Below are 12,454 nucleotides of genomic sequence, written 5' to 3'. Positions count from 1 at the left end.
GTTGTTGGCTGTCACCACATCTCGTGGCAGAGAATTATACAAGTTGGCTATAAACTAAGTGGGCGCTAGGACCAGCCCGAGTCCCTGCACCATCTGTCCCCTTCCTTCGTCCCACGCCTCCCAACGTTTTGGGTTGGTTACAGTATTTGGAAGTGGAAATTCATCTGAGGGGGGAGTAGTCCCAAGACGAAGTGGTATAGGAAACCAGCCAAGAAAGATTTGATTATTAATAATACATCAGCACATCCACAGATTATTAAAACTCACACTATGGAGAGTATAGTTAAAAGAGCAGTAACGGTCTAATCAGAGGAATACAAAGAACAATCAAAAGAAAGAGCTATAACATTGGGACAAAGTAATGGCTACAGGTTTCCTTTAAGAAGAATGGCAGGAATTAAATTTGTACCTGGCTTACCTGTTTGGGAAATTCCTTTTGTATCTGGCAATTTTGTTAGACAATGTCAGAAAACATTACATAAGTAGGACATTGGGGCCAATGTGAGGTGGTTCAGTCAGCTAAGACTTTGAAACCACAACTGGTGAGAACAAAGTTATACGATCGGAGATATGACAAGGCAGATTGCCCAGTATGTGAACAGGAGGAGGGGAGTTGCAGATTAAAAGGAGTAGTGTACAGAATAACTTGTAAAGACTGTGAGGAGTTTTTTATCGGAGAAACAGGAAGACACCACTGATAAGAAAATCAAACACATGGGATCTTGATCTTTAACCTAACCCCCTAATACTTTACCGATAAAAATGGAAATAGACCACAGGCGTGGCTTCATAAGCAAAAGGAAGAAAGGAGGGATGGTACAATAATAGATTGCTGAAAAAAGTCCCAACACATTTCGAGGTAGGAACCTCTTCCTCAGAGGACTATAAGATTCAAATATGCTGGCATTAAACTAGAAACATTTTATATACCTGGACAGAAAAACCAGAGGTAAAAAAAATGTGTTAAATTGGCATGCAGATTACTGCATCTCCAACAGTTACTATTTGAAGACATTTTTAATTGCTTAAGATGTAGAGGGGGTCCAATAGGCCAAGAAAATGGTCTTCTGTTGGATTAGGCGCAATTTAAGATCCATTGAGCTGCATTTGACATGACCTAAAATATCTTGCCATTGCACTGGTGACACTTTTTCTGTAAGTTCCAGGTTCCATTTGTCCCTACGTAAATCTAATCCAGGGTCCATGTCTCCATGCACACAGGCATATAGGTATTTATTTAGTTTTGGGAGAGAGGACATCTTGATGGCATGCACTAATATAGCTGTGGTTGCTGAGGCTGTCAGGGCGTCCGGACCGAATTGAGCAGATATGCTATGTTTCAGTTGCATATATACTGCCAGGCACTTGCTGGTGGTAAATGGAACACCTCTTGCAAGAGTGCAAAGGATTTGTAGTTTTCATCTTCATTTATCAGCTGTGATAACCGGCTGATTCCTTTTTCTACCCAAGGTTTCCATAAAATTGGCTGTTTATTTTCAAAGCAGACAATCAATCACCTTTAGGGAGTGGTTGGAATTGGCTGGCCAGAAGGTGGCAGCAAAACCATGAGAGCCAGCCCATCGTCACAAGCCAGTTTTGTAGGCTGGCCACATTAGCTACAGCCAGGGAGCAAGGGACCGGAGCACTGAGTGACTTGGCTATTTCCAAGCAAATTTTTATCCTTCTAGTACTAATCTCTAAACAAAAGAAAAGCAATCAGGCTGCAAATTTGACTTGTGCATGGAAAACTGAAGTGAAATAAGAAAAGCAAGACAGAAATAAGTTGGAAGTTGAACAATGGAGAGGCTTCTAATGACATGGAAACATTCCAAACATTATGGCGTGTCCTTAAAAAACATTGTATCTATAGCTGATGTCCAAACTAGGTCAGTTTGCATAAGAAGATAAGTTCACAAGTTGTTCAGGCCGGGTCTAAACACAGGTTTGACACTGAGATTTATAGCCCACCTCCTCCCAAGACCTTGGGATGGATAACAAAAGCAAAAAAGAAAGCCAACCAAGAAAGGTTTCATCTAGCTCAATGAGATTACCTCCCCATACACCATGCTCTTTCCTTTTAACTGGAAAAAAATCGTGAGCTGAATCCTATCCCATTAACAGCAAAATCTTGCAGACACTTTTTTGGGAGTTTGTCCTATTGGATATAACGGGACTGTGAAGGAATGAGGCACAAACCTCTTGTAAATAATATGTATTAGAATGGTGGCTGGACTCTGTGTTGCTGGCAGGGTAAAAAGTTCATGCCTGGTTTGTTTGTTTTCTTACTTTTACATTTAGAATGTCAGTTGTCAGTTTGGTTTGGGAGGGGAAAGATACTGCACAACAAGCCAGTTGCTGAGAAGAAGGTAACTGCAGAGGACTCTGTGTAGGGACTAGGGATCTGAGAACAGGTTCGGAAATGAACTTATTCAACATCGAATTGGTACCATTCGATGGCTCAATAGCAGACTGAAACACACACACCCTCAGTCTGATGGATCCCCCCGCAAGACTATTTTTTTTTTAATTAAAAAAGAAACAGAAATAGAAGTAACTGCTGGCGCTCCAGGGGCTTCTCCTCTGAGGCCACGGAGGAGGGTTGTCTCTAGAAATCCCCCCTCCCCTCACCAGCCTCCATTATATTCCAAATCACCTGGGCAGTCTTCACCCTGTTCCAGGTCTCACCCTCGTGGCTGCAGCCATTTTGGAGGCAGCCACACATTCCCAATGGGCCTCTGCGTGGCCAGGACCCGAACAAAACTGAACATGCCAGTGCATTTTGAGTCCAGTCTGGACTCGAACCAAATTGGACAACCAGGGTTAACCAACATGCTCCATATAACCCTGGACAGCCAGGGTTAACCAATATGCTCCATATGCCCAATACGAACAACTGAAGGCAAAATGTAACTTACCTGGGTTATGAATCTAACTGAACTGTAGCTATGGTATCATTTCATATGTTGTTGGGCACTTCAGTTTCCTCTAAAACAAGGAGCATCTGAATGTTTCCATGTCATTAGAAGCCTCTCCACCTGGAGCACAGCCTCCCCCAGATGACTTCACCAAGCAGGCAGCAACCTCTGAGAGCAGGCGGTCCCTCAGGTATCCAGGGCCCAAATTGTTAAGGGCTTTAAAGGTCAAAACCAGCACCTTGAATTGGTCCCAGAAGCAAATTGGCAGCCAGTGCAGCTCTTTCAAAATAGGTGTGATGTGATCCCAGTGGGCGGCTCCAGATAAAATCCTAGCTGCCACATGTTGCACCAGCGGCAGTTTCCGAATATTCTTCAAGGGCAGCCCCACGTAGAGCGCATTACAGTAATCCAGCCGTGATGGGACTAAGGCATTGGTAACTGTGGCCAGATCTGCCTTCTCGAGAAACTGACAGATGTGCTAGACTCCAAATCCCAGCAGTCCTAGCACAAATCAACATAGCCCCCAACATCTTAAAGGTGAAAACAGGGATGTGCTTGTCACATGTGGGTAACAAGATCACTGCCCAAGCTCCTTCTCCCTTTCACCACTGCTAAAGACTCTGCGCTGTCCTATGCTTCAGTACCCTGCTGGCCACTGACCTAAAAGCCATGATGGGGTTTGCTTTTTTGATTAAAGGTATATTAGAAACAATGGGCTGGGTTCTCACAACCAATAGTAGGAGAAACATCCAGCCAGGCTCCAAGCCCTATACATGCTCCCGAGAAATGGTACTGTATCAGCAAAAATCAAAGTAAGAGGAGGGGAAAGTGATAATCTACTAGCTGTGATCTCAGCAGGACAGCATTGGCTATGCTTTTCCACCACCCTCGATACATTGCTGGGTACACAATGTGAGCTGTCCACCGCTGTCCTACCCAGATTAGGGTGGTGTATGAAACCAGCTGGCCCAGTTCTGTTCGAGTCCAAAGTGGATTCGAACTGGACCAGGCCAGTTCAATTTTGCCTCCCTCTAACCTCCCCCAGTACAGTTCGGCTCGGTGTGTGTGTGTGTGTCACAAATATTTGTTTAAATAGAAATTATTTTTTTTTGTACTTATCACCTGGGGGGGGGGCATTTCCGAGGCCACGGGGGAGGGGTGTTCCTGGAGGTTCCCCCTCCCCCCATTGGCCTCTGTTATGGCTTAAATAAACCGGTTCAAGTAGTCTTTGGCCTTTTCTGGGCCTTTCCCCAGTCCTGGTGGCCATTTTGGAGGCCACCACAGATGCACAATGGGCCCCTGCATGGCTGGGTCATGACCCCAAAGGGGGTAAGTACAAAAGCAAATTAAAAAAATAAAAAATCTTCGCAAACACTCCCCCCCCCAAGGCCAGGAGGTTCGATCCAATGTCGAACCAAATCGGTTTGAAGTTGAAGCAGTTTGGATTAGAAATTGTTCCCACATTCCTAACCCAGGTCATGGCTAGCACTTGATCACTTCCCACCCTCCTCCCTTGATTTCAGCCAATATACCACTGTTGGTCAGGAGCGGGCATGGAGATTGGAGCCTGTATGGATGCCCCTCCTACCCACCTTTCAGCCATGAGAACAAGCCTACAGAATTGTCAGACAATATGTTATCACAGTTCAAAATATATGTTGGCAGCTGCAGTGTGTCAAACTGCCTTAGTGGGCATGCACTAAAGGCAAGACACATATGCTTGCACATACTCAAACAAGACATTACACATGACTAAAACCCATGTTGGGATTCCCTGTATCTCCGCCCCCCAGCAATGAAAAATGGCCATGGGGCTGCACACCAGACTGGGCCCATGATGCGGGGAGAGGAGAGCTTTAATCCTTTCCTGGGGTACAGTTTTCCTGCTGAAAATTGCCCCTTGCAGCTGTTTGCTGAAACAGCTCCTCTTTGCAAGAAAGAGCAGGGGGAGATTTCCAGCTCCCCCCCAAAATTGTGTGTGTGTCTGGGGGAGGGACATTGCATTTCTTCACATCACAGTCCCAGCTCAGATATGAACCTCACTGCTGCTTTTTAGGGTTGTGTGTTTTGTTTTTTTATGTTTTGCTTTATTTTTGGCCCGAATCCAAAACACCCCCATTTTGTTATTTGTTTGAAATCAGCCAATCTGAAACATCCTAATTTTGTTCTATGTTCGAAATTGCAAAATCCGAATCTGAAACATTTTGGATTTTAAAAAATGGCCTGGGGCAAAACCCAGTAGGTGAGGTTGGTAGTGCCCAATGGGTGGAAGCTACCACCTGAATTTCAGAGGAATTCGGCAAAGGGCTGATTTTTGGTGAATTTTTGAAGTTTAAGATTTTTCACATAGGGAATAATGGAGGTTTCAGCAAAAGTATAGCTTCACATCAGGGGGAAATGGGTGGCCCAGAGCAGAGTAGAGTGGGTAGTAGTGCCCAGTGGGGACAAGGAAGATGCCAGAATTATTTCAAAGGAATTGGGCAGAGGGCTGATTTTTAAAGATTTAATGGAGTTTATGCATCTTTAAGGTTCTTCCCCATAGGGAACGATGGAGGTTTCAGCAACCCCATATCTGCACTTGAGGGGCACCGGGGTGGCCCAGAGCGAGAGGTGGTGTAGAGCACATAGGGTGCCAACCACCCCCATGGGTTGCTAAGAAATCAACCCTTTGCCCTATTCCTTTGGAATCTGGGTTGTGGCAGGCATCCCTTGGGGCACTGCCACCCAACCCACTGTTTTGCCCCCCAGGCCCCTTTTCTGCCCCGAATCTGCCTCAAAGACATGTCAACTTCAGAAATTCTTTAAAAATCAGCCCTTTTCCAGATTCCTTTGGAATCTGGGTGGCAGCAGGCACCCATTGGGGCACTACCACCTGACCCACTCTTCTGCCCTGAACCCACCACAAATAACATCAACATCACACATCAACAGCAGAGCTTTGCAAAGAACCAGGCAGATTTCCAAAGGTCATGCACATCCACCCCTGCTCCCAGAAATGCAATTGATCTACACACAACAGTGTGAAACTACAATGAAATGCACACTGCCCCATTGGCCAATGAAGGTAAATCTTACCCTTAAATTTGCTTAAAAGGAATAAGGAGGCAATTGCCAGCAGATCAGCCCATGCTTTCGCTGCCCAATCTGCAGGCTGGAAGGGCCGGAAATTCAAACAGATGTCAAAACTCAAAATGGAGACTGAAGGAGAAAGACTTTTCGCAACTGCAAGATGGAGTTCCAAAACAGCTGAAACAACAAAACGTTTTGTATCCAAAACATGGACATTTTGTTTTGGCTACAAATTTTTCTGTTTTGAGCATTGGTGTTTTGTTTTGGCTACAAAACAGCCGAAATGGCCTGTTTGGGGCACAAAATGTTTTGTATCCGAAATGAAACGCACACCTCGACTGCTTTTGGATTTCAACCAAGGAAATGGAGAATCCCTATATAGTGTTTCACCATGTATTTAAAGTAACTTCTATCTGGCCCTCAAAAATGCCGTTCCTAGAGCTCCTGGAGGAGGAAGCTGAACCACAAAGAATGACAGTGACTCGCACAAATTTTAACAAGTCAAAGGTCAAGAAAGCAGAAGCTCACTTTCCCTGAGTCAGGGCCAGAAACAGACAAAAGCATATTAATCAGTTCCAATGGAGTAAGCAGTAAATTTGCATCTCTGCCCTCTACGGCTATTTAGTGTGCTTGGGATGTGAGGATAAGCAGAGATTATTTTCTGCTAGGGCAAAGACCGAGTGCTGCCATACCCTCAGTGCCTCTTTGGTGCCCCTCTGGCCATGGGAGAAGAAGGAGAAGATGCCCGAAGGGAGGAGGGAGAAGATTTGAGCAGAGGCTTTACCTTCAGCATCCTTTTCTGGGGGCTGCAACAACCAGCCGTGTGTGCATGCCCAGAGGCCCTCAAAGAAGAATGCTGCACTTGTTTTTCTCTCAACCCATAAACCTGAAGTCGTTTCCCTGCGTTTGGATTATCCGAGCATTTTCAAGCAGAAGCTGGGAAGGCAGCCAGACCCCTTTGGCCCAGAAACAGGAGTAAGTCAACGCCTGGCATTTCTGAACCGGGACATGAGCCAAAGTCTGGTGCCCTGGCTGAGGCTGGGCAAAGATGAAGCTTGTATGAAGTTGGGGCAGGAGGTCCAGGCTTCTGTTGTGCCAGAGGCAGAGTGTGGATAGGATTACCTGCATTTTCTTCCCTTTTGGTTCCGAAGGAGTCATTTCTCATCTTGGATAGGAACATAGGAAGCTAGTGACGCTTTTGAGGAGAGGAGAGCTGTTCTGAGTAGAGCAAAGCTGGTATTGTGGTAGCAAGCATGAATTGTCCTCTTTGCTAAGCAGGGATTACCCTGGCTTGCATTTGGATGGGAGATTACATGTGAGCTCTGTAAGATATTCCCCTCAGGGGATGGGGCTGCTCTGGGAAGAGCATCAGAATGTTCCAGGTTCCCTCCTTGGTACCTCCAGATAGAACTGGGAGAGACTCCTGCCCATAATTTTGGAGAAGCCACTGGCAGTCTGTGTAGACAATACTGAACTAGAGAGGCCAGTGGTCTGACTGTATAAGGCAGCTTCCTGTGTTCCTCAGCTTCCTTATACTGAGTCAGACCACTGGGCCATTTTCTAGAGGACTGGAAAATAGCTAATGTAACTCCACTTCTACAATGGAAGGAAGTGAGAAGCGGGGTCCCCCAGGGATTGGTACTGGGACCAGTGCTCTTTCACTTGCTCACAAACAATCTAGAAGTTAGGGTAAGCAGCGAAGTGGCCAGATTTGCAGATGACACTAAACTATGTAAGGTAGTGAAATCCACAACAGATTGTGAGGAGCTCTTTGTGATCATGAGGAGCTCTTAACTTTCATTGCCAGGGTTCTCAAACTTGGGTTCCCAGCTGCTTGAGGACCACAGCTTCCATCATTCCCTGTCACAATAGCCAGAGGCGTGATGGCAGTTGTTCTCCAGCACTGAAGTCTTCTCTAAGGCCTAACTCCGCAAGCACCATGCAGGGTGGAAAAGATGATTTACCAGCTTCTAGGGTTGCCACATTCAAGCTTCCCAAATCCTAATTTGCCTAATTTGCATATTGCGCAAATTATTCAGCAACTAATGTGCTTTTTATTTCTACATTTAGCGGACAGATTTGTATACTTTCCCCTCCTTCTCTGCCCTCCCATGTGATTAGATCCAGAGTAAAATCCAGGCCGCGCATTTGAAATCTGTGTAAATCCAGGTGGAATTTAGCAGCCGGGTGCAGGAGCCAAAATCCGGGGGCTACCCTAAATTCCGGGGGACATGGCAACCCTACCAGCTTCCCATATTACCATCAACTTATTCTAAAAGCCCATATTGTCAAAACAGATAGCAACCAAGTTGCCCTGTCCACCCACGGACTGCTTGTGGGATTGGGCCATAGAGAAGAGATGTCCATGCAATAAAGTTAACATTTGACTAATGCAGGCACGGGCCATGAACACACCACTGGGCGGGGGGAAGTGACTTCTTTAAGTGTAAACGGAGACGGTGCTCCATGCCGCCCAGCAGCCCCCGCGGCAGGGAATCGCCTCCGCCACTTACCTGGCTCCCACGGAGGCGAGACCCCACCAACGGCCAGGTGAGTGGCAGACGCGGTTATCCGCCGCGGGGGCTGCTGGGTGGCATGGAGCACTGGCTCCGTTTACACTTAAAGAAGCCGCCTGCCCACCCACCGACCCCCCAGAGGCGCATTCACGGCCCGCGCCTGGACTAATGCATAACCAGAATAGCACGGGACTGGATTATAATGAGGTGGTTCTCATGATAGTGTTGGAATTGGGTCCAAGCCAAGCTCAATTCTGATCTGTCACATCACACTGACAGACCAGAATATTTTTCCTCACGAGGAGAAAAGTGGTATTTAGGCATGGAAGTTTCCCCACTCAAAGGGAAGATGAACTGCAAGTGTGAATGCATGACTCTGTCTATAGTAAGAGGAAATTAATGAGGAATGAAAAATAAAGCAATAGACAGTGCTCTTCGGATATATTTTAATTGGTTTCTATAGGGACTTTTCAAAATCACTTGTTCTTATTACAATATCATTTCTATACACCACGTAGAAAGAAAAGAGAGATGGAAGGGGATGGTCCGTATGTTGTAACTGGGCACAATGAGTTAGCTGTGCACTGCCCTCATAAGTATAACCCAGTCTCCAGATTCCACTCCCCTTTCCCTTTGGCAAGAGAAACCTGCTGCAAGCCTGTGTTAAGAGCCCTGCCAGGGAGCTGTATATTACCCCATTTAATAAAGCTCTAGAATTACCCACCACTTGCCTGGAGCCTGAATCAGTGGTCAAGGTTCAGATACACAACACACAGTCAAGTATGTATATATATTCTGCAGTATGCGTCTTAAGAGTAGACCCTGGAAATAGGGGCAAAATTGTGTGTCTTGAAAATCTCATGTTACTAAAAACAACAATAAAACAAGTAGGATTCTAGTCCTCAAGGCCACAAAAAGTTATGTGGGCTAGGCCCAATAACATTTCAAAAGCCAGAGAGCCAACTAGTCAGGGGTCAGGGTGTTAATGCCCTGCATAGCTGCTGCCCAATGACCAAGGCTGCAGCCCCACACATACTTACCCCATTGAACTCCAAGGGACTGGCTTCTAAGTAAACATGCAGAGGTCTAGACAAATATATACAAGATACCCAGATTTTTGCCCATTTGCCCATAATTAGGTCAGCTGCAAAATTCAGCTTTTTTTTTTTTAGAGCAGAATCTAGGTTAGCTTGGTACAGAATGCCATTTAGAGTACTGTATGTACACACAGCACATTATACAACAGCTTGTTAGCAAGCAGCAGAATATTCCCCAATCCGAAGGAGGCTCATTTCAGTGGCAAAACAGCCATCATTCACAAATTCTTCCAACAGACATAGATACACTCTTTTATCTCGCTCACAGTCCAATGCTATGCACATTTACTTGAAAGCAATCCCCATTGTGTTCAGTGGGACAATTGTGTGGACGACTCTGCCTCAAAATGGGAATCAACCACAACTTTCATTCCAGGTGAAAAATTCTCTCAAAAGCTGCTGGGGTATTCTTTCTTGCATTTCAAAAACTCCATGCCTTTACAGGCCAAGTCAGATATAGATATATATATTAGACAAGGAGAAGGGAGTTTGTTTTGCTGTGTATATTTTTATAAAGGCATATGCAAAATATACAGACATCTACACGTTCTAAAAAGGCATTTTATAAATATCAAACTCGCATTCGTCCCCTCCTACCCAAACACATTGACATATAACAGAGTTTAGGTCAAAATTTGCCCCCACAGAACAAAACCAGCAATGCACCAAGTCTTTTTAAAGCCGGGTTTCTTTCTCTGGCCAGTAGGTTGTCTGAATCAAGTGGTCACTATTGACAAAGTTGCTCTTCCTGTTTTTAGCAGGAGTAGATTCCATCTCTTCGCTGGTTGCAATGGTTTCGTTGTGTGGAATGCACCTCCTCTTTAAAACAACCAGGACAGCAATGCTTAGGAAAGTAGACATGCTGCCCAAGACGACAGTTAGACCCAGATAGATATACCTGTTAAGGTGAGAACGGTTGTGAATCTATCATTTGTATAGCAAGATTTTGCTTCATAATGCCAAAACTCATAATTATCTGGTTCAGAATACCAGTTTGCTAGCAATGCTTATGAGATTTACCTCTGCTGGATTTTGCTTACGGGATTTACCTCTGCTGGATTTTGATGTGCTGATATACATCAAAATCATATGGCTATATTTATTATATTTCAGATATAGATACACTTGCCAGATGACAACTCAAAGTTGGAATCCATTATTTTTCTGGCAATATATTTCCAAAATATTTGCAAGCATGTGGATTTCTAACGGCTGTTCTGTCTTTTTCCAATCAAAGGTGCATCAAAGTACATTTAAAAAATAAAAAAATCTTCACCCCAAGGCTCAAATAATTAAAAAAGAATATTTGTAAAAACAGGAATTGTGTTATTTCTCCAGTTGTCTACATGTGCACAAATGATAGGAGATTTTGCAAAAACCTTTCATCAGCATTCTGAAACCCAGCATTTGTACCAGAATGCAAACAGAGCACAACCCAAAAGATAACAGACCATTGGAACAATAACCTGAGCAACACAGAAACATAGGAAGCTGCCTTCTACCGAGCCAAACCATTGGTCTATCTAGCTCAGTACTATATACCCAGATTGGCAGTGGCTTCTCCAAGGCTGCAGGCAGGAGTCTCTCTCCTGTCTTGGAGATGTCAAGGAGGGAACTTGGAACCTTCTGCATGCAAGCATGCAGATGCTCTTCCTGGAATGACCCCATACTTTAAGGGGAATAACTTACAGTGCTCACATGTAATCTCCCATTCCAATGCAAACTAGGGTGGCCTCTGCTTAGCAAAGGGGACAATTCATGCTTGCTACCACAAGACCAGCTCACCTCCCATAAAAGGGGGGAAGTAGCAATTTCCTCCTCATATGGGAACCAAGGAAATGAGTAATTCCCTGATGAATGATACTTGTAGCCTGTGCAAATGTCATTCTACAAAATACTATATTCATAGAAGCATCTAAGGAACCGATCATTTCAAATACAGGCGGGGAAATATCACAAAACAAGTTACCTAAAGGCATTAGAATCATACAGTCTACAAGATCCTTGACCTCCACACCTTTTGTTTCCCCATTTGAGACAAGTTGTGTCTATTGATACTCCAAAGTACACTGGAGCTGGGATTCCTGCTGTATTAAAGAAAAACAAAGCACTCATATACTACCTGTATTTTATTTTTTTTAAGTGCCGTATATAGTATACATGACATATGGACATAATACAGTACTTCCCATTGAATCAGTGTACGGCAGGAATGGATCATGCCCTTGGAATCTAAGTTAGATTGTGTTAGATCCCACCCCCAAATCTATTATTTTCCATTCTGCAGAAAGATATTCACTAGGTTCTCAAATTAGGTTCTCAGACAGAGCCTTGCCAATGTTCAGAACATGAGATACTGACATATGTCCTGGGAAAGAATGGAGCTCCTGGATATCATTATGGGAGCACCAATAGGCCTCTCACAGGAAGTCATGGCTGATGATTTAGAGGCCACGTTCAGAAAAAAGGGGGGAAGAGAATTGTGGGGTTGCACAATTTATTTAGAGAATCTTTAGAGAATCTTCTTCCAGAAGTGCAACTTTGCAAGCAAGGATGGGGAGGATCATGCTGTCCATTTTCAGCTATATTCGTACTTCTCAGAATCAGGAGGGTCCAGCATCCTGTTTTGCACAGTGGCCCACCAGATGCCACTGGAAGCCACAGGCAGGAGTTGAGGGCATGCCCTCTCTCTTGCTGTTACTCCCCTGCAACTGGTACTCAGAGGCATCTTGCCTTGGAGGCTGGAAGTGGCCTTTAGCCCTCCAACTAGTAGCCGTTGATAGACCTCTCCTCCATGAAGTTATCCAAACCCCTCTTCAAGCCATCCAGGTTGTTGGCTGTCACCACATCTTGTGGC

The 12,454-nt window shown here is 44.9% G+C and overlaps 1 protein-coding gene across 2 annotated transcripts in view; it reads right to left on the bottom strand.

Annotated features, from left to right (window-relative positions):
- Window positions 1-8,942: 8,942 nt before the first annotated feature.
- The window catches only part of SLCO1C1 (solute carrier organic anion transporter family member 1C1), a 42,508-nt gene continuing 38,996 nt past the window's right edge, over window positions 8,943-12,454 (bottom strand). For both annotated transcript variants that reach the window (XM_053256185.1, XM_053256184.1), the window contains 2 exons: window positions 11,567-11,684; window positions 8,943-10,495 (listed from right to left, as the gene is read on the bottom strand). In XM_053256185.1, coding sequence (XP_053112160.1) covers window positions 10,273-10,495; window positions 11,567-11,684 — 341 coding nt within the window. In that variant the 3' untranslated portion in view covers window positions 8,943-10,272. The remainder of the gene's footprint in view (window positions 10,496-11,566; window positions 11,685-12,454) is intronic.

The sequence above is a fragment of the Hemicordylus capensis genome, chromosome 5, assembly GCF_027244095.1.
Source record: "Hemicordylus capensis ecotype Gifberg chromosome 5, rHemCap1.1.pri, whole genome shotgun sequence".
Lineage (NCBI taxonomy): Eukaryota > Metazoa > Chordata > Lepidosauria > Squamata > Cordylidae > Hemicordylus > Hemicordylus capensis.
The sequence above is the reverse complement of the archived record's forward strand: the minus strand, read 5'-3'. Positions and strand labels throughout refer to the sequence as shown.